Source organism: Emericellopsis atlantica (genome assembly GCF_019669845.1).
Source record: "Emericellopsis atlantica unplaced genomic scaffold F5Z01scaffold_25, whole genome shotgun sequence".
NCBI lineage: Eukaryota > Fungi > Ascomycota > Sordariomycetes > Hypocreales > Bionectriaceae > Emericellopsis > Emericellopsis atlantica.
In genome coordinates this window covers 110,360-130,246 of record NW_025764727.1, presented here as the reverse complement: position 1 = coordinate 130,246, position 19,887 = coordinate 110,360, and the positions used below count along the sequence as shown (strand labels likewise).

Sequence of the window (19,887 nt, the reverse complement as noted above, 5' to 3'; positions counted from 1 at the left end):
GGCTGAGAAACACCCGTCTCGTCTGTCCCTCGCCCTCGCCCGATCTCGCTCCTCAGCCGTCCGCCTTCGCCTACAAGCGGCACTGCGTGTTTCGCTACACAGAAGTTCAGTCGCCTCGACAATTTCCGCCAGCAGAGGTCGCTCGAGGCTTCAACTTTCAAGGTAAAGGGTGGGGATGTCTTCAAATTCAAGGTCGCTTGCTCACCATCTCCAGTCAACTAGCTTCCTACCGCTGCCTGCGCACCGAGAACCGACCGCTGGCTTTATCTCCTTCTACCACTGTTACAGCGACAAGAATAACGACAAACACAGTCGGGATCTGCGAGATCCCCCGAATCGACACGTCTGGCTCAGGCTGCGACCGCGAGTCGCCGCCCACCATCTCCAGCCATGGCTGCTCGACCAGCAACTCCTGCCTCGCCTAAGAACGTGAAGGTCAAGGAGCCTGCGCCTGGGTCTCCCCTGTTTGGCTGTGGTATGCTAAGCTTGGAACGATACAATACACTCGGGAGCTAGAAAACTGACAGCTCGTCCAGAACATGTTCAGCGTCTCTTCAACCAGGGACAGGAGATCATGAACCACTCCATCGGCCACTACAAAATGATCCTACGGGGCATCTTTGACAGCACGCCCGTCGTCCCACAAACCTTTACAAACTCACAAGGCCAACCTACCACCTGCTTGACGTCCACCAACCTATGTCTGCAGTGCCCAACGAACTTGACAGATGAAGAACGATTAAAACATGGCAATAAGACATCACATCGCTTTTGTCAGTCACGGGACCCCGCGTATACATGTTGCCTTGGCGAGACTGACCCAATACAGATATTGACTCTCGCAGTGGCTCGCTGTACTGCCAAGTCTGCGACGATATAGTATGGGACCCTACGCTCGAAGAGCTTCGCGTGCGGAAAATTGGCACAGGCTCTTTCTCTGGTGCGTTCCCTCCCTGACAGCCTATCACGTAGCCGTACTGACAACCCGGCGCGCAGGACGCAAGAGGAAACACGACGAGCTATTCCCCGACGCCATGAAGGAGGATCCCCGATACATTGCGACGAATACCACATTGGCCTCGTGCCGGGCCAACGGCCTGCGCGGGATCTACAACGCCGGCGCCACCTGCTACCAGAACGTCGTCCTGCAGAGCTTCCTGCATAATCCCCTGCTGCGCAACTTCTACCTTAGTGACGGGCACCAGAGCAGCGAATGCGGCGTGTCCTACTGCCTCAGCTGCGCGATAGACGACATGTTCCAGGACTTTTACGCCCTCGAGAACACCAACGGCTACACAGCCGCCAACATCTTGTCCGGCTTCTGGATCTCCGAGAACAAGGCTTTTGAGAACCTCGTCACCACCCGCGAGCAGGACGCCCACGAATTCTTCCAGTTCCTCGCCGAGGAGCTGCACGAGAGGAATGGGGACGGGAAGAAACCAGAGAGCGGCAGCGAGCACACCTGTAACTGTGTCATGCACCAGACCTTTTACGGCAAGATGCAGACGGACACGACCTGCCAGAACTGCTCGGGCACCACGCACGCTGTGCAGTCCTTTCTCGACCTTAGTCTCGGTCTCGAATCGCTCGTGCAGAAGCGCAAAAAGGCTGTCAAGGAAAAAGGCGGCAATGCCCCGCCCCTGACCCTCATCGACTGCCTGGATGAGGAGTACATCAAGTCAGACAAGTGCGACTATCGGTGCCACAAGTGTGACTCGATACAACAGGCGCGGAGGCTCACGAGCATCAAGCGCCTGCCCAACGTCCTCTCGATACAATTCAAGGTATGACTGACTCGTTCTTCTGAGCTGACAGTAGCAACAACGTGCTGACGATGATACTGCCGCAGCGGTTCGAATACAAGCAGGGGCGACATGATCGCGCCGCCTCCAAAATTGACGACCCAGTCAGCTTCCCCCTCCAGCTCAACATGCTGCCCTATACACATCGCGTGCGCGCCAAGGAAGGCCGCGAGGGCAGGGAGCTGGAGCGATCCTGCACATACGACCTGCTGAGCGTCGTGGTCCACGTAGGCGAGATTGAGACGGGCCATTATGTCTCCTACTGCCGTGTTGGCGATCAGGTACGAGTGACAAAGAGACACGAACGACACCGGACAATTTTACTAATATGTTCTTAGTGGTTTCGCTTCAATGATCATAATGTGCGGCTGGCTACAGTGTCCGAGGTCCTGGGGGCGAAAGCGTATCTGCTCTTCTACATCATTCGCTCCCTCGCCTAGCAGATGGCGCGGGACTGACAATGGACGCCATGTCTCGACGCACATGCGTCGACGCATTGGCGTGACTTACACACACAAATATAGCATAAGCAAGCAAGGAAGATAAACGGGATTGCATAGCCAACGGGTCAACAGCAATAACATATCCAATTCACTTTTATCGGCGATTGTGTGATGAGTGAACAAATGAAGAAGCTGTACATTGTCAGAGCACCTTTGCTCAGTAAATCTATCAGACCTGTTGCAACCCCGGGGCTGCCATCCTCGCCGCACCATCTACTACTATTGGGCCTCGGCTCTTCATTTACAACTCATCCAGAACGTGGATATACTTCTTGTCCTCCTTCTTCTCCTTCTCTGTCGCCGGCGGCAGGTCGTAGTAGCTCTGGCTGCGGAATCCTTGCTGCGATGGGGTGTTAGCGCATGCCTCGTCGTCGGGAGAGCGGCTGGGCTGCTCAAGTCAGGGACTTACCAGATAGTGGTATGTAAAGTCAGCAATGTCGCCGGGCACCATGTCAAGGTCCTTAAAGGTCTTGGCCTTGGGGTCAATGACCTGGTCCAGGAACTCGCGCTCGACCTCGTCGGCGGTGATCGTCCTCCAGTAGAGGTACTTGTTGAGGAGACCGGCCACCGGTTTCAGGATGGACTTGGGGACGTTGATGTGACGGCGCTCCTTGTAGATCTCCTTGTCGACCATGCGGGCGATCTCCGAGAGCTGGTACTGCTTGGGGCCGTAGAGCTCAAAGGTCTGCGCGGCCGTCGAGTCGTCGTACAGCATCTTCTCCAACGCCGCACCAACGTCAATGGACTGTGTGTCGCGTTAGCTTGCAGTCTTTGTGAGTCTGTGTGACCTTTTTTGAACATACGTGAACAGGCCAGAACTTCTCCTGCATGTTGTTGGCAGTGAAGAGGTTCAAGACGCCGGCCAGCTTGAGGAGGAGGTTGTCCTCGAAACCAAAGACGGGCGCAGGTCGGACAATTGTCGTCTCAGGGAAGATGTTACGGGCAACCTGCTCACCACGTCCCTTTCACCATGTCAGCAAATTGTTTCCCAGCTTGCAATGGGTAGAGGCCAACCTTGGTGGCGTAGAACTCGGACGAGGAGTTGGGGTTGGCGCTGTGGGAGGAAACGTGGATGAAGCGATCAACATCGTATTTCGCCACCGCTTCCGCAATCCTCTCGGTTCCCTCGACATGGACGTCCTCCAGAGTGAAGTTCCTGAAGCCCGTCAGCAAAATTGTTCTCAGGTGAGCTGAAGCGTGGTCCTACTTGGTCGGGTAATCGCGGCCGACCAGGTTGTAAACAACATCGGAGTGGCGGACGCTCGCTTCGATCGAGTCCGTGTTGCGCAAGTCATACTCCTGTAGCGCTGTTAACCCTCCATGATGTACAGTTGCGTCCGATACCACCTACCACAAAAACGACCCGTCCCAGATCTCCCGTGACCTTGAGGTGGCGCTTGGCCATCTCCTCGCGGAAGGGAATCACAACGGTACATCCTTGTCGAGCTGCTCGCCAATTGTCAGCGAGTGTCCAGGAGAAGCTGTCATTTCAGACGTCGCTAGTCCACATACCCAGCCTGTGCACAATGTACCGTCCCAACTGTCCTGTTGCGCCAAATACCGTCGCAGTGTGTCCTGCCCTCGCCGTCAGTCTCGTCGCAAGTGTCTCGGTCGATCGTACAAACCTCCTAGAGAGGATCTATGCGAGCCAATGTCAGCTTCTTGCCAATGGTAGACCCGGAGCATGATATCTTACCGACCACCCTCCGTTCGTAGAATGGGCTTGCCAGTCCGTGTGATGGCAATGTCCGACAGCAAACGCCTGCCAGCAACATGACGCGCGGCCGTTGTCGCCGATCTGGCCGCGGCGAGAGAGGGAACCATCTTCGTAGCCGCGTGGGTTGTAGGTGTTGCTGGTTCTCCAGTTGATCTCGGAACTTCCAATGATGTCGAGCCGATTACTCGGCTCAGGAACGAAGTCGAATTGGATCACGTGAGGCTGACGCCACATGTGGCTCGTGGGTGTTAGACGTACTGTGGCTTGTGCCTTCCTCCAGCAGATCGCCGCCCCGCCATGAGTGGTCTGTGCACCAGCAGTAACAGCTTCACCAAGCGCAATCCGTCATCAGGCTGCTGGCCAGCCGCGTCAAGCTCAACTACCACAAATTTCAACAAACCACACAACACCCGCCCAGTCTCCGATCACCAATCGAAAGTCTTCTCCGTCTCTCTGTATCAGGACTCCTACATTCGAACGGAAAGCAAATTCCCCTGCGGCTTAGCATCGCCGTAATTGATCCAAGATGAGCGCCGATGCCATCGCCGACTTCCTCGCCGAGCAGCGCGACGAAGCTCCGGAGGAGCTACAGCCTCTAGTCCTTGACTTTGAGAACTACTGGGAGAGGAAACTCTGGCATCAACTCACAGACGCCCTCGTTGAGTTCTTCAACCACCCCGGAAGTGCGCCGCAACGCCTGCCCTTCTACAAGACCTTCATCCTCAAGTTCGCCGACAAGATCAACCAGCTCAAGCTGGTGCAGCTTGCCCTCAAGGCAGCACAACAATGCAAAGGTTTGCACCCATGTTGCAAAGGACTTGGATGTAATGTGCTGACTTGCTTTTCCCCCAGATGATAACGAGCGACTCGAGTTCCTACAATCGGTTGCGAAGAAGGTGGACAACAAGAACTCACAGGACGCTCTTGTGTATGCATCTGTTGCAGTAGCCCGCACGCGACTTGGTCTAAACGACTTGGAGAACGCCAGGAAGGACCTTGACGAGGCAGAGCAGAAGCTCGACTCTCTCGACTCTGTGGAGGCGATCGTACACGCTGCGTTCTACGATGCGAATGCGACTTACTACCAGGTAACTTGGTTCTTTTGCAAAGTCATGAGAAACTCTTGGTCTAACAAACTCCGTGTCTACAGCGCAAGAATGACTTTGCCAACTACTACCGCACCGCCCTCCTCTACCTCGCCTGCGTCGACCTCACAGCTGTGCCCGAGCAGGAACGTTTCAAGAGAGCATACTTCCTCAGCGTGTCAGCACTCGTGTCGAACAGTATCTACAACTTTGGCGAGCTCCTTCTGCACCCGATCCTTGACGCCCTAGCTAAGAGCGAGGACGACTCGTGGCTCAGGGACCTGCTCTTTGCGTTCAACCGGGGCGACCTTGCCGCCTACGACGTGCTGTCGGATCATATCTCTGAGAATAGGCTGCTCAGCGAACACGCCACACACTTGAAACAGAAGATCTACCTGGCCGCGTTGACAGAGGCTGTCTTCCGTCGGCCACCGCACGATCGTGCCATGACCTTTACCACAATTGCGGAGGAGACCAAGGTCAGCCCGGGGGAGATTGAGCATCTTATTATGAAGGCTCTCAGCTTGGGTCTGCTTCGGGGAACGATCGATCAGGTGGACGAGGTGGCGCACATCACATGGGTCCAACCCAAGGTTCTTGACATGAAGCAGGTTGCTAACCTACGGCAACGTCTGCTCGACTGGGACGCCAGTGTCAACCAGCTGGGGAACTGGATCGAAGGTGCTGGCAAGGACGTCTGGGCCGCTTAAGTCTACAACGAGAGTTGCGCTGCACGCCCTTGACGCATGTGTAGTACGCTATGTTAGATTTTAGACTTAATCAGCAACCCACGAACGCGCCCTTGATTCAAATTATCTCGAAAGGTGACTTGTCATTATGGACTCCTCTACATTATTGGTATGTCAACACAAGACACTGACCATACTGATGGTCCACGCTGGCCACCAGATCGTCCACACGACGATAGGTGTGTACATGCCCCAAACCGTCCATCCAAAGCTAGCTTGTTCAAGAAGATGGCCCATGTCAAGTCCTACTCCCGCCACTACGCTATAGATGACAGTGGCCGGGGCCAGCAACGTCAACAATGTTGCTGATGCCCAGCGCAGAGGCTCATTCCTGCTCAGTCCAACAAACGACAAGGGTGCCGTGAGGACGCCAATGACAAATGCCAGCGAAAAGTTCAACGTGGCTAGAGTAGAGAGGGCCATGCCGAGGAGCAGGAGGGAGAGCGACTTCATGAGCAGAATCTGCTGCTGCGTAGGCTTGTAGACGGGGAGGACCGCATAGCTGAGCACAAAGGGCGCGGCCGTTGACATGGCAGCGAGCGCGGCGAAAGCCGTAGGAAGAAGCTGCAGAAACGCGCGTCAGCCAGTGTCCAAGTTGAGTGTTCTACGTGATGTCCTTACCTGGGCTGTTGTGTTGTTCAGCACGTACAGCGGCACAGCTGACAAGGCATGACAGACGGCCACAATGGCGACGGGCAGCACAAGGCTCCTCTCGACAGTAACTGCCGCTATCTCAGTCGCTGAAGCTTTGGGCTGTTTCCCGGCCTTTTTCTGGGCGTCCGCGTCAACTTGCCCGCTCTGCACCCAGAGATAGATAGCCATGATACTAAAGTTGGCAGCGAGCAGCATGACGCTGGGCAGATAAGTCCCGATGCTGACAAAGCGATCCCTTTGCATGAGCAAGTAGAAGAAGAAGCTCTGGTGCAGGTGCTCGAGCAGATTGTTGAGACTGCGAAAGGAACCTTCTATCACACGGCCCATGGCCATCTCGTCATGGAAGCCTTTGCCGTATGGTTGCAGCGTAACCGCATCGACGTGATAGGGCATGAAGCTGCTGTGGGGGCCCCAGGAGTTCCCAAGACTCTGCTTGACCATACCGCGGAAAATGGTAGTCAACCGATGCTTGTAGGTGCCCTTGTGGTGTCGCATGCCCTGTATGAAGCCTGTTATGCCCATTTGTCCGCTTGCGATGTTGCCAACCGAGTTGACAAGATCCAGGTTTGGCAGCTGTCCATTGACGCCGTCATATATAATCTGCAGGGCCGAGAATCGGTCCACCTCGGGGTAGTCGAGCGCAAGCGCGCCTTGTAGGGCGCCGGATTTCAGGGGCAAGGGGGCCACGTATCGAGGATCGTGAGCATCGTGGTATGCATCGACCCAAGCCTGGGTGCCAGTCTCGCTGTCCGGGGGAAACACCATTATGATATCCTTGGACCATAATGACCAACCTAAACCAGTCAGCACTTGTGCTAGTAAGGAATGTGAGAGTGTACATACGCTTGAAGTAGCGCGCCAGGGTCAGCGCCAGAGCAACGCCGTTACGGTTCACCTGGCCATTGAGACTTCGGATGGCAGCGACCAGTACTATCGCCTCTGTGGCATCACCACGGGGCGCTTGCAGTATGCCATAGACGTTCTCTCCGCTGTGGGCACGGCCAGCCGCATTGTACGTATAGCTCTGTCGTCCTACTTTGACTCCTAGACCCTTGAGGATCTCCTCGATTTTGTCGTTTACGCGTCTGCACAATTTCAGCCTTTGCGTGTTAAATGCTCGCCGGTGTGCAGCAATCCTTACGTCGGGTCCTCTTCGCTCGCAAGGACGTCGAGTTCGCTTCGGTAGGCGCGTAAGACGTGACTCTCGCTGCCGCTGAAATATGTATGCACCTGGCCCGGAAGAAGGGCATTTTCGGAGATGTATGTTTTCCTCGCATAGTCGTCGAGCGGTAGGAGGAGAAGCCAGACCAGCCCTACAAGCACGCAGAGGAATGACAGGTACGGTGGCAGCTTCTGGACACGCGGGTCGCGACGAAGGGACAGAGCTGTCGCTAGCACGTTGTTAGCGGTTTCTGTTGGGTTGCGAGGCTTTGTAAGTTACCGAGTAATCTCGACATGATCGCGATGCAGTGCAATCCGTGATGAACCCCCAATACCTGTAGAATCAGGGAAACGATCCAGCAGGAAGCTTCGTACAGTTGGGTGTTCAGGTAAGGCAAGGCACCTTAAAGTAACTCCATAATAGGTCCCCTGAACTGATGTGCCCCACGTCCACTCGCTGGGACGTCGTAACAACCATCCCTTCGCCCTCTAGTCGCCTGGCTACACACATACCCTGTGGTTTCTCAGACAAAGAAAGCTTTTCATGGGATAAGATTGTTATTTCTAAGCCATAAGACTGTTAGTAAATATCTACTACGCCAGTTGGCCACATGTAAGAATGCTTCGGGAAGTAGACAAATGCCATGGCTTTTACTATGAAAGCAGAACAAAAACACGTTGTAGCCCAAACAATTCAGTCCTGGCAACTGAACTAGCAAAAGAGGAGAGAAAAAAAACACAAAGTAACGACTACATGTTATACAAGGTATTTTACCCATTGATATCTCCAAAGCAATTAGCAGCAGCCTGGGTGAGAGAGTGTTTTATAGGGTAAGTGAGAAAGCCTGGGAACCCCACACGTTAGCGGCGGCCCCGCCGTCGCAATGGCGGGAACCCAATCAAGAGGACACACTCCTGTCAAGGAACGGAATCTGAGAACCTGGGAATGCCAATTCCGATCAATACACAAAATTTCACCAGAGCAACAGATATCACCACACGCGCATCAGCACACCAGAGCACGAACACGGCACCATGGGCGTCACCAACAAGCGAACAATCACCAAGACCCGGCGCAAGACCAGGTACGTCTCCTTAACGGCTGGCGCCTTTCGAACCTCTGCTCACCCCACGTAGGGATTTGGATCAGATCAAGGCTGATCTCGAATCGCCCAAGCACCTTGCCCAGTTTCAACAGTTGAAGGCTGCTGAAGATCTACCGGCCCTCGGGCGCCATTACTGTGTAGAGTGCGCCAAGTATTTTGACAGCGACGAGGCGCTCAGCAGACACACTTCGGCAAAACCGCACAAGCGCAGGTTTGTGTTATCCGGCTCCCTTCCTTGTCCACTGCTGACTCTATATACTAGGCTCAAGCAGCTTCGTGAGGGACCCTATACACACAAAGAGGCTGATGCGGCTGGTGGTCTTTGGACAGACAACGGCCGCCCTCAGGACGATCCGATCTCCAATGAAGACTCCATCATGACAACATGAGGGTAGTGAATCTACTACACTGCGCTACGAATCGAGGGCGCTTCCGAGCCGAACAGACCCCTCGATGCTACCTGTCAACCCTCGAGGCTTTTCACCAGCCCGTCAAGATCGAGGAGGAGCAGAACACAGGTCACCAAAAGCCATCGCAATAGCTGGTCCACCTAGCAGGGCTCCCGCTGAAGAGGATACTGTGACCGCACTTCAAGGGTTTCATATCGGAGTGATCTTGGGAGTTTAGCGGTACTTTGAATCGTTCTTATTGCGAATTACCCAAATGCCGAGGGCGGGAGAGTCGTGCAACGACCGACAAGGACGCCATGTTTTCTTTCTTTTCGCAGCGCTCGTTGAGAAGCGGACTGGAGGCAATACTCTACAGTATCATGTGGCCTCTGGGAAGGAAAGGGACGAGGGCTCGTGATGACCATACGCTAGTCGTGACCGGCTCACCTTCAGATGGCGCCGTTCTCTGACTTGGTATGCTTATGCGCAAGGCGAAACGTAAAGTAGAGTTTCTATATACGAGACCAAGACCCGTTGGCATTGAAACTTCTACACCAAATCGCTACCTTATTGATGCACCATGTCTGTGCCGCTGTTCGCGAAGTTGCTCAGGCAGCGAGCTTTGCCCCGCTATATTCTGTCTTGTCCCTATCGATAATTGTCACATGAATTCGCGAAGCCGCATAATATCTATCAATCGAGGAGAGACCCATCGGGTCATCAGGATGACAACAACCGCGGTGCTCCCGGCGGCTGGAGAAATCGGCGAACCCCGCTACGGGGCGGCGAGCACAACCGCTAGAGGTCCATGGTCTTTCACGATCGCACTGTTTCATCAATGATTAGGCTTGTCTGTCGGCTGGACTCTCGGACACAAGGACCGACCATCGGGGGCCAGTTCTGAGCCTTATTATTACTACCGAGGTGTCAAGCTGCGTCGCGACCAGGTGGTGGTCTCTCGACATTGCTGTGCCTATATACTAGCTGGTAATTCTGCATTTTGTCGCCTGTGTACCAGTAGCAAGTCTTTGGGGGTCTCTATGAAAATTACATCAACACAGCACTTCGTTCTCGTTGTTTGAGCAATTATTATGTCGCGGATGGACAGGGATTTGTGCCTACGGTATCCGAGGTCTTGAGCCGGGAAAGGATACGCTAATTATGACGCTCGGGGCTTAGAATTTCATCGACGCTGATTGGCTCTCGGCTTTACTCGTAAGCCGAGGCGCAAGGTTTCCGTCAAGTTTGATCTCTCGATGCCCTCCAGCTTTCTTCTCTTTCCTACCAATCCTCAAAGTTTTCGGTAAGTCGCGCAGGTGTCCTTGCAATCCCCAACTTGTAGCTGACCGTGGCAAAGGCTCAATCATCACAATGGTAAGCATGATCCGCGCCCTCAATGGCAGTCGCAGAACGAACTGGACGTCCTGGTCCCCACGGTCGGCCACGTGCCGTTTGTTCGAAACGCGAGCAATGTCGTGTCCACATTGGGGACCTTCGTGGTCTCGCTCGATACACGTCGCTCTGTGCATACGCGATGAGGATTTCAGTCGCCAACGCCTGGATTATCTCAGGAAGCTGGAACTGGATTTCTTCACGTGGACACACAAGGGTATGCGCTCAGCGCAGCGGGCAGACTCGATGGCTGGCCGGTCGAGTCCTCTCTCGCTCAGGCACGCGTCGGGACTGTGGTCGTGACCAGTCGTTCGGGCGATTGCCATAACAGAGCTCATAATCGAATTTTGGAGACTGACTTTCCCAGGCTCCCACACAAGTAGCCACTGCAGCTCTCGGGCGGCGATGCCTCGCCCTTGGCCGCAACCCAAGGAACCTCACCAAGGGTCTGCGTTATGCTTCGGGGTCCGCCCTGGACCGCAAGGTGAGTCGAGCTGCATTGCGGACTACTCTATCCGGTTACTGACAAATGTAAAAGGTTCGCCAGAACAACTGGGAGGAGAACAACTTCATCAACTATAAGAAGATGTCCGAGAACCTGTCGATTGTGCGCAGCCGTCTCAACACCCCCCTGACCTACGCTGAGAAGGTCTTGTACTCTCACTTGGACGACCCCCACGGCCAGGACATTCAGCGCGGCAAGTCCTACCTCAAGCTGCGCCCTGACCGTGTTGCTTGCCAGGATGCCACTGCTCAGATGGCCATCCTGCAGTTCATGAGTGCTGGTATGGACAGTGTGGCCAACCCCACCACCGTCCACTGTGATCACTTGATCGAGGCTCAGGTTGGCGGCGCCAAGGATCTCGATCGTGCTATCGACATCAACAAGGAGGTCTACGACTTCTTGTCTACTGCTTGCGCCAAGTACAACATTGGTTTCTGGCGCCCCGGCTCCGGCATTATCCACCAGATCATCCTTGAGAACTACGCCTTCCCCGGTGGTCTCCTCATCGGCACTGACTCGCACACTCCCAACGCCGGAGGTCTGGGTCTGGCTGCTATCGGTGTCGGTGGTGCTGATGCCGTCGATGTCATGGCTGGGCTTCCTTGGGAGCTGAAGGCCCCCAAGGTCATTGGTGTCAAGCTCACTGGCAGCCTTTCCGGCTGGTCCACCCCCAAGGGTAGGTTTCCGCTCTCCTTTTCATCCTCTAGTGATTGGCGCTAATTACTTCAATAGACATCATCCTGAAGGTCGCCGACATCCTCACCGTCAAGGGTGGAACTGGTGCCATTGTCGAGTACCACGGTCCTGGTGTTGACACTTTCTCCACCACTGGCATGGCCACTATTTGCAACATGTTTGTCTACACTTGATCATGTACAGAACTACAGCTAACATTTCGCAGGGGGCAAGTCAATTCCTCGAAACACTACCCTAAACCCCGAATTGATGCTAACCGGGACACAGTGCCGAAATTGGTGCCACCACTTCGCTGTTCCCCTACAACGAGCGCATGTACGACTATCTGGCCGCCACCAAGCGCAAGGACATTGGTGACTTTGCCCGCTCCTACGCTGCTGACCTCCGCGCCGACGAGGGTGCCGAGTACGACCAGCTGATCGAGATCAACCTGAGCGAGCTCGAGCCTCACATCAACGGTCCCTTCACCCCCGATCTGGGCACGCCCATCTCCAAGTTCAGCCAGGCCGTCAAGGACAACAACTGGCCCTCCGAGCTCAAGGTTGGTCTGATCGGATCTTGCACCAACTCCTCGTACGAGGACATGTCCCGTGGCGCCTCCATCGCCAGGGATGCCCTGAACCACGGCCTCAAGGCCAAGTCCGCCTTCACCGTCACCCCCGGTTCTGAGCAGATCCGCGCCACCATTGAGCGTGATGGTCAGCTGCAGACCTTTGAGGAGTTCGGTGGCATGGTTCTCGCCAACGCCTGCGGTCCCTGCATTGGACAGTGGGATCGCCAGGACGTCAAGAAGGGCGAGGCCAACTCCATCATCTCTTCCTACAACCGTAACTTCACTGGCCGTAACGATGGTAACCCCGCCACCCACTCCTTCGTCGCCTCTCCTGATCTAGTCGTCGCCATGACCATTGCCGGAACCCTGCACTTCAACCCCTTGACCGACAAGCTGAAGGACAAGGACGGCAACGAGTTCCTTCTCCAGCCCCCCACTGGTGAGGGTCTCCCTGAGCGCGGCTACGACGCCGGCGTCGACACCTACCAGGCACCCCCCAAGGACCGTGCCAGCGTCAACGTCGCTGTCTCGCCCACCTCGGATCGTCTCCAGGTTCTCTCCCCCTTCAACGCCTGGGATGGCAAGGACGCCAAGGACCTGCCCATCCTCATCAAGGCCCAGGGTAAGACCACCACCGACCACATCTCCATGGCCGGTCCCTGGCTCAAGTACCGTGGTCACCTTGACAACATCTCCAACAACATGTTGATCGGTGCTATCAACGAGGCCAACGGTGAGGCCAACAAGGTCCAGAACGCTACCACTGGCGAGTGGGGTGCCGTCCCTGCTGTTGCCCGTGACTACAAGAAGAAGGGTATCCAGTGGGTCGTCATCGGTGACTGGAACTACGGTGAGGGCAGCTCTCGCGAGCACGCCGCTCTCGAGCCTCGTCACCTCGGTGGCCTTGCCATCATCACCCGCAGCTTCGCCCGTATCCACGAGACCAACCTGAAGAAGCAGGGTATGCTGCCTCTGACCTTTGCCGACCCCGCCGATTACGACAAGATCAAGCCCGAGGACAAGGTATGTTGCTTTCGTATCACCACCGCAGCGCAAACTTGCTAACACAAACTTCCAGGTTGACATCCTCGCCACCGAGCTCGCTGTCGGCAAGCCCATCACCATGGTCGTCCACCCCAAGGATGGCAAGGACTTTGAGGTCAAGCTTGAGCACACCTTCAACGAGCCCCAGATTGAGTGGTTCAAGAACGGCAGTGCGCTGAACACAATGGCCAAGAACGCGCAATAAAGGTTGTCAGGGTTTTTGTGTGTGTTGGGAGTGTTAAGATACCTAGCCGTTGCAATTTTACAATGTTCAAATGTTCCCCATTGGCTCTCGTATACCAAGTCCGCACGCACAAGGCTGTAGAAATAGGTACAACACACTCGTAGTCTCATTGTATGCTATGTTCAAACCTGATTACACTTCCATCCCGTTGTATGTCTACACGAACCCGAAAAGTTCACCCCCCCAATGGATGCTGCTTCGAAACGCCATACGCCTCCATAATGCTATACAGACCGGCATGCACAGACCGGCTTTGTGCATGATCTACACGATATGGTACAATAGGAACGTCCCGACATGGCTCCTCAAAGACCGAGGTCTTCCAACGCCTATGGCCCGAGGCGCTGCGTGCTACCCACGAGCTCCGTCGCCGCACTCCCACCCGCTCTATTGTTCGTGGGCAAGACGCCGAACCGCCCGTATGTTTTTTGGTCGACACTGACGTAGTGTGGTAGGATCGATAGAAGGTTGAACCGGGTCTCTACCCAGCGCAGAGCCCACTCAGGTGGTGCGAGATACTTAATGATGCCCAGGCCAGCTGTAGAAAGACAAAAACGTTAGCGAATTGGTCTTCACATTTCGGTGGTGACTCACCAATGTACCCCATGGCCACGCCGCACAGATGACCCAAGAGACTCGTGCCGGGCATCAGTACGGCCACAGCGAATATCAACATCAGGGGCGTGGTCCAGGTGGGAATGTGGTGCGTCCCAATGACGAGGTATGGATTTGACTTGAACGTTCGAATGGCCTCCATCCCGAGAAGCAGAAACACCCACATGCTGTAAGAGTACCATTAGCCTTGTTCCCGAACTCAGCCCAGTGGTCTGCGGTCTTACCTGGCGCCCATCACAGCCGTATCCGCGTGGAGTACGAAGCGCTCGATCAGCATGTATGCTAGGGCTGGAACGGTGGTGAGAGCTAGAGGGTCCAAGTCAGTCCATGGCACTCTGGTGGCCCGGCCAGGTCAACAACTCACGGCCAAAGAACAACGCCAAGGTGGTCAGGGTCCCGTATTCGCTTTCGAATCGCTCCATGAGGGGCGTCAGAGCAACCAGATTGACGAGCGCGTGGAAGATGTTCAGGTGTATCAGTGGGAATGTCGATAATCGGTGTGCTAGGCGCGTTGGGTTAGTTTGAAGTCATGAATGGTCGTTCAGGGGCAGGTAGAGAGAGCCTTTACCTGTCGCAAAATTGATCTTGGAAGGCACCAACGCCCCGAATTCACGAATATCCCATACTGACTGCACACCGACAAGCCATAGTGCGCATATGATAGCGACAATGACGCGCGTGAACAACGGCAGCCGGAAGATGTACGACCGGGCTCGTGATGTGCTGAAGCCCTGTACGCTGGGCATTATCTCCTCGGCATGGGTTGCTCGGGCCGGAAACTGTCGAGACAATGGCGAGAAACTCGAGTGATAACTAGAGTATGTTCGCGCGTTCGTGTCAAGGCGTTGCTCCAAAGTCAATCGGATGCAGAGGTTTATGTCGTTTCGCTGTGGTGGCTTGGGCCTGGGGCGCTCCGCGTCGCAGCAATTAATCACTGACTTACAAACTCGGGCTTTTCCTGACTGATCAGCGGCACGCTTATCGGCACGTGATCTGGCGCTAGGTTCGCGAGACCATCCAAGTTGAACTCGGGAAATTTATTATCTTGGAGGTAGATTAATTCCTACCTCTTCTTGGTGAATGTACAGGCGGCATTGTTTGCAAATCACTGATGTGCTGGTTTCCTCAAAGCTGGACCACTTGAAAGGCTGATTTCCCTCGCCTCTTCACTCTAAACCTTAACTTCAGGTAATTCAGATATGATCCCCCCCCCCAGAGTTCACTGCATACCTCGAGGCCGTGCCCTTGCGAGGCCACTGGGAGCATTTCTGCCTCGGGTTGTCGATCTTCCCCTAGAGGTTGAGCTGCCACGAGCTGCAGGGAGTCGAGACTGGCGACTCGCGGTGGTAGTTGTGGTCTTCGTAGCTGGTTTTGACGAGACAGGCGGGTTATCGACGAATGATGTGTCGGTTGTCCTTTGAAATTCGTCAGTGAGGCATGGGGTCATCTCCAGACTATGACTGACATGAAAGTTGCTTCAGCTTCGTGATCTTGGCGGCCTGTGTATGGAGCCTCCCCTACTTTACGCTCTCTTTGGAAAGACTCAGCAACCGGTGCCTTTTTATCGCATTAGCCCGGATTCTGATTACAATGACAAGTGATGAGACACACCTCGGGAAAATCGACACAGAACGCGTTCATGTTCAGTCCGTAGAGAAAACTGGCAAACGATTCACTAAATCGGGCGAGACTCTCGTGCATGAGCTGGAAGTGCATCATGTTGGCTTCCAGATCTACCATGGCATCCGACAGCTCAGCAAAAGAAGGCTCGAAGCTATTGAGTGGGAAATCATCGTTTCGTAGAGTCGCATGGCGGGCCGACTCGCGAAATTCGGACCTTGACGACGGGCGAAGTGGTGTCGTCGGACGCGATATTCTTGAACGCGACGCTGATCGCTTCTCGGGTGCGTCTGTGGACATGATGACGCGAGGGGAGGGTGTGTGCGCGCGCACGAAACAGCAGGCCAAGTCTTGAAACTCGATAGTGGTCAAGATACGCGAATCTTGTAGTCATACGAGACTCAAGTGAAATTTCTCACCTCGTCGCTGATACCTAATACCTGGTACCAACGTGCCTTACCAGTCACCATGGCGGCGCTGAATTGATAGCCCACCTAGTGCTCTGCAACCCCGCCATATTTTCTGGGCTAGCCGTACTTGGTAACTCGCACGTGCTCGTATTTCGAGGTTTCAGTGTCCAGCTCGACACCATCAAACTCAATTCGACCAGTCTGCTCTGCTCAAACCTTGCCAGCACTTGAAGTTTGCGCGAGAGAACATCTTACCTTAGGTACTTGGGAGCGGTTGGCTGTGATGGGTTGACCTCGCTTGCTGGTAGCCACTGGACTGGCGCTGACGGGGTCTCGGACAACGGGATCATCAATGGATGCGAATCTGCGTACGGCCTAGCCAAGCCGCAAAAGCGCGTCATCGTGACCGGAATTAAGGCCTGCGTTTTAATCTTCCTGCGAACCTCAAGCTTGTTCCGTGTTTTGATAACGACCTCATTCGGGCATAGACCAACCCGTCGAAAGGGAAGGCACTCCTCAGAACTCCAGTCGTCCTTAGCGCATATTGGACTCTGGTTGTCATTGTTGTTGCGCAGTCCACCTGCAACCCGACTCGGACCTCGATTTTTTGCACCACGTTGCACCGCACATCAACCGCTAATCCCTCGCGGCAGCTTATCCTGTTCATCCTATTCTACGGCCACTGCGCTCCTATGAGGTTCAGGGTTCAATCGTTCCTGCTGTTTCGTACTAGGGCCCTTCGCTCCAGCGCTGACATTCGAGTCTCTGTCCCGACTGATCCGTTCCTGGCCCGCTTAGGCCAAGGATTTCCGACCTGGATTGGTAGCATCCGCAATCTTAGCAAACAGCGCAATCCACCTCGCTTTTCTTCTGGAACTGCAAAGGCTCATTCACTCCGGCCTCAAGCAAACTATCAAACCACCGGCCCCGAACGTCTTCGCAGCAGCGTCTCTGCTCAAGTCACGACTGCGGTTGCGGCGTCATTAGTGGGGCTACTCGTCTGGATCGTGGTCAGCAAACCATCGGATACTAGAAGCAGTCAAGACGGCCCTGGCTTGCCCTCTCAAGTCCCCGACACAATGGCTGTACAGGTACTAGAAGGACGTCCGGGGAACTTGACCCCTGACCAAGAGGAAAAGCTCCGCAAGCTGTGGCTCGCTTTGCTACAGCTCTATGGCGTTGTCGAGGCGCATGAAGAGTCAACTGCAGATGCTACGACCTCAACCGAACAGAGTGGTACAGCCGATGCTGAAAAGCAGAAGAAGAAGCGCTTCCGCGTTTTCCGCAAGAACAAAGATGATTCCAAGGCACAATCCGGCACGCCTTCGGTAAAAGTCGCGGCTGAAGATGACAAGTACGGGCAAACCCAGCAGTACCACGAAACACTGGCAAAACATAGCCCTGAGACCATCCGTGAGACCATATGGGCCATGGTCAAGCACGACCATCCTGACGCCCTGGCGCTGAGATTCCTTCGTGCCCGCAAGTGGGATGTCGACAAGGCGTTGGTCATGATGATCTCCACACTCAACTGGAGACACAGCGACATGCATGTGGACGACGATATCATGAAGAATGGCGAGGCGGGCGCCGTTGCGGATGCCGCTAGCTCTGACGCGAAATCGCAGAAGATGGGCAACGATTTTCTCGCACAAATCCGCATGGGCAAGAGCTTCCTCCACGGTACAGACAAGAACGGACGCCCTATCTGCGTGGTCCGAGCTCGCCTGCACAAGCAGGGCGAACAGTGTGAAGAAAGTCTAGAGAGGTACACGGTGTACCTCATTGAGTCTACACGCATGGTCCTATCGCCACCTGTAGACACAGCGGTGAGTTGAATTTTCGTAATTTTGACGAAATGGCTTGCTGACGATTAAAGACCATCATCTTTGACATGACCGGGTTTTCCATGGCGAACATGGATTACACACCTGTCAAGTTCATGATCAAGTGCTTCGAGGCTAACTATCCCGAGTCCTTGGGTGCCGTACTGATCCATCACTCGCCGTGGCTATTCCAGGGTATGTCTGGCCGATCGCGCGTGAAACAATAGACTAGGATGTATCACTGACTATTTGACCTAGGTATCTGGAAGGTCATTCGAGGCTGGCTGGACCCAGTGGTTGCCAGCAAAGTTCACTTTACCAACAATGTGGCCGACCTGTCCGAGTTCATTGAGCCAAGCCAAATTATGAAGGAGCTTGGCGGTGATGATAATTGGGAGTACGAGTACACGGAGCCTATACCCGGCGAGAACGACAAGATGAAAGACACAGCCACCAGAGATTCCTTGATAGAGGACCGACACGCGATTGTGAAGCAATTCGAGGAGGCCACAATAGAATGGATTGAGAACCCAGAAGCCGCAGAGGCCAAGGCCATCAAGGATAGGAGGGACCAGCTTGCTGCACAACTTAAGCAGGGCTATTGGAAGCTCGATCCATTCATTCGAGCCCGCTCCTTCTACGACAGGACGCGAGTGATCCAGCCAGATGGCACGGTCAACTGGAGGGCAGCCAGTGAACCGCAGCCCGAGGTCCCAAAGGGCCCCGAAACCTCTGCGGACGATCTGGATTAAGAACCTAAGCATCCCCCGCTAGCATAAGCACATACCTAGAAAGAATTTCAGACCTATAATAACATCTCGCACATTCTTTCACTAATGCTCCAAGTGGTGAACGGATATGCTGTCATCAATAGCGTCCGCTGACTAAGAATGGACTACGAAGTGTGTATGCCCCCTTGCAGTTGCAGGTCCTCACATCTTCGACTTGATGTCCTCACACAAGGCCTTCAGCTTGTCCATATCGGCTTGCTTGGAGTTCCAACCAATAGTCAGGCCGTCCTTCTCGTTGGGCTTGGGGATCTAAGAGGTTCATTAACGCGAGCTTGACGCATGTGTCAAACTATTCTTACCAGATGGAAATGAACCTTGAAACTCATTATCAGCAATGCTCAGATCCAACACCGCGGCGTACTTACGTGAGGCACCTCTTGGTGGGCGATTGTGCCATTGTTTTGCAGCACGTTGTAGTCCACGGCTCCGGACGCGGTCACAATCTTCTTGAGGACGGGCTATCGTAAAACCCGCGTCAGTTGCAACCCCTACGGACAGTCGCCTGAGTCAGCGAGACTTACCAACACCTCACTGAGGTGGTCGTCCGGGATGTCGGCCAACTTGGCACCATGGAACTTGGGGATCACCAGCTAGAAGCAGGGAGGGTGGGTGGTCAGTAAAGTGGACCATTTCAAGAAGCGCCCTGTTCAACCTGTTGCCCAGGTCGGTCAACGGCATGTTCACTCACTGCATGTCCCTGGGACAATGGGCCAATGTCGAGGAAGGCCAGGGTCTTCTCGCTCTCAAAGAGCTTGAAGCTGGGGATCTCGCCTGTGCAACGCAGAACGTTAGCGGCTGTTGCTACACCAATATAGTAGATTCACGCGGGATTGTGGTACCCTTGATGATGCGGCAGAAGATGCAAGACATGATCGATTTCGAATTCAACGGTCGAAACACTTGTGATTGTCTGAGAGTTGAGAAGCTTGTGGTCAACACAGCTGTTGTGGATAATAAGCTCATGCGGAGATCTTGGCAATGACGCGCCGGTGGTGAACGGAGGAACGGGATCTCGCCATTTTGCC

At 54.5% G+C, this 19,887-nt stretch overlaps 9 protein-coding genes across 9 annotated transcripts; 5 read left to right on the top strand and 4 right to left on the bottom strand.

Annotated features, from left to right (window-relative positions):
• Nucleotides 1-390: 390 nt before the first annotated feature.
• Nucleotides 391-2,242, top strand: F5Z01DRAFT_683044 (uncharacterized protein; the record flags this gene model as incomplete). Its single annotated transcript, XM_046265812.1, has 6 exons — nt 391-475; nt 537-773; nt 830-940; nt 997-1,784; nt 1,850-2,083; nt 2,141-2,242. 6 exons carry the CDS (start codon nt 391-393, stop codon nt 2,240-2,242), a joined length of 1,557 nt encoding a protein of 518 aa, XP_046115616.1.
• A 161-nt stretch (nt 2,243-2,403) lies between these two features.
• Nucleotides 2,404-4,181, bottom strand: F5Z01DRAFT_662673 (uncharacterized protein). Its single transcript, XM_046263974.1, has 9 exons — nt 4,002-4,181; nt 3,931-3,944; nt 3,818-3,880; nt 3,657-3,751; nt 3,513-3,604; nt 3,320-3,461; nt 3,109-3,267; nt 2,715-3,050; nt 2,404-2,645 (listed from the first exon to the last, which is right to left on the bottom strand). The coding sequence occupies exons 1-9, from the start codon at nt 4,127-4,129 to the stop codon at nt 2,547-2,549; spliced, it is 1,128 nt and encodes a 375-aa protein (XP_046115615.1). The 5' UTR covers nt 4,130-4,181; the 3' UTR covers nt 2,404-2,546.
• F5Z01DRAFT_662670 (putative proteasome regulatory particle subunit) lies at nt 4,182-5,920 on the top strand. Its single transcript, XM_046263973.1, has 3 exons — nt 4,182-4,816; nt 4,875-5,110; nt 5,173-5,920. The coding sequence occupies exons 1-3, from the start codon at nt 4,549-4,551 to the stop codon at nt 5,815-5,817; spliced, it is 1,149 nt and encodes a 382-aa protein (XP_046115614.1). The 5' UTR covers nt 4,182-4,548; the 3' UTR covers nt 5,818-5,920.
• Nucleotides 5,921-8,289, bottom strand: F5Z01DRAFT_662665 (Gaa1-like protein). Its single transcript, XM_046263972.1, has 5 exons — nt 7,952-8,289; nt 7,652-7,901; nt 7,354-7,595; nt 6,478-7,304; nt 5,921-6,420 (listed from the first exon to the last, which is right to left on the bottom strand). Exons 1-5 carry the CDS (start codon nt 7,965-7,967, stop codon nt 5,971-5,973), a joined length of 1,785 nt encoding a protein of 594 aa, XP_046115613.1. The 5' UTR covers nt 7,968-8,289; the 3' UTR covers nt 5,921-5,970.
• A 312-nt stretch (nt 8,290-8,601) lies between these two features.
• On the top strand, nt 8,602-9,404 carry F5Z01DRAFT_261105 (uncharacterized protein). The gene is made up of 3 exons (XM_046258589.1): nt 8,602-8,756; nt 8,809-8,988; nt 9,040-9,404. Exons 1-3 carry the CDS (start codon nt 8,707-8,709, stop codon nt 9,164-9,166), a joined length of 357 nt encoding a protein of 118 aa, XP_046115612.1. The 5' UTR covers nt 8,602-8,706; the 3' UTR covers nt 9,167-9,404.
• Nucleotides 9,405-10,422: 1,018 nt separating this feature from the next.
• On the top strand, nt 10,423-13,695 carry F5Z01DRAFT_662659 (aconitase family-domain-containing protein). The gene is made up of 8 exons (XM_046263971.1): nt 10,423-10,469; nt 10,524-10,540; nt 10,563-10,775; nt 10,926-11,042; nt 11,097-11,739; nt 11,796-11,916; nt 12,027-13,335; nt 13,391-13,695. The coding sequence occupies exons 3-8, from the start codon at nt 10,563-10,565 to the stop codon at nt 13,559-13,561; spliced, it is 2,574 nt and encodes an 857-aa protein (XP_046115611.1). The 5' UTR covers nt 10,423-10,469; nt 10,524-10,540; the 3' UTR covers nt 13,562-13,695.
• F5Z01DRAFT_662655 (rhomboid family protein) lies at nt 13,696-15,136 on the bottom strand. Its single transcript, XM_046263970.1, has 5 exons — nt 14,784-15,136; nt 14,580-14,717; nt 14,440-14,521; nt 14,195-14,382; nt 13,696-14,138 (listed from the first exon to the last, which is right to left on the bottom strand). The coding sequence occupies exons 1-5, from the start codon at nt 14,959-14,961 to the stop codon at nt 13,930-13,932; spliced, it is 795 nt and encodes a 264-aa protein (XP_046115610.1). The 5' UTR covers nt 14,962-15,136; the 3' UTR covers nt 13,696-13,929.
• A 2,188-nt stretch (nt 15,137-17,324) lies between these two features.
• F5Z01DRAFT_626913 (CRAL-TRIO domain-containing protein) lies at nt 17,325-18,823 on the top strand (the record flags this gene model as incomplete). The annotated part of the gene is made up of 3 exons (XM_046261511.1): nt 17,325-18,074; nt 18,125-18,266; nt 18,330-18,823. The coding sequence occupies 3 exons, from the start codon at nt 17,325-17,327 to the stop codon at nt 18,821-18,823; spliced, it is 1,386 nt and encodes a 461-aa protein (XP_046115609.1).
• Nucleotides 18,824-19,003: 180 nt separating this feature from the next.
• F5Z01DRAFT_676579 (HIT family protein 1) lies at nt 19,004-19,732 on the bottom strand (the record flags this gene model as incomplete). Its single annotated transcript, XM_046265263.1, has 6 exons — nt 19,004-19,111; nt 19,162-19,176; nt 19,228-19,320; nt 19,384-19,452; nt 19,551-19,633; nt 19,702-19,732. 6 exons carry the CDS (start codon nt 19,730-19,732, stop codon nt 19,004-19,006), a joined length of 399 nt encoding a protein of 132 aa, XP_046115608.1.
• Between the last annotated feature and the right edge of the window lie 155 nt (nt 19,733-19,887).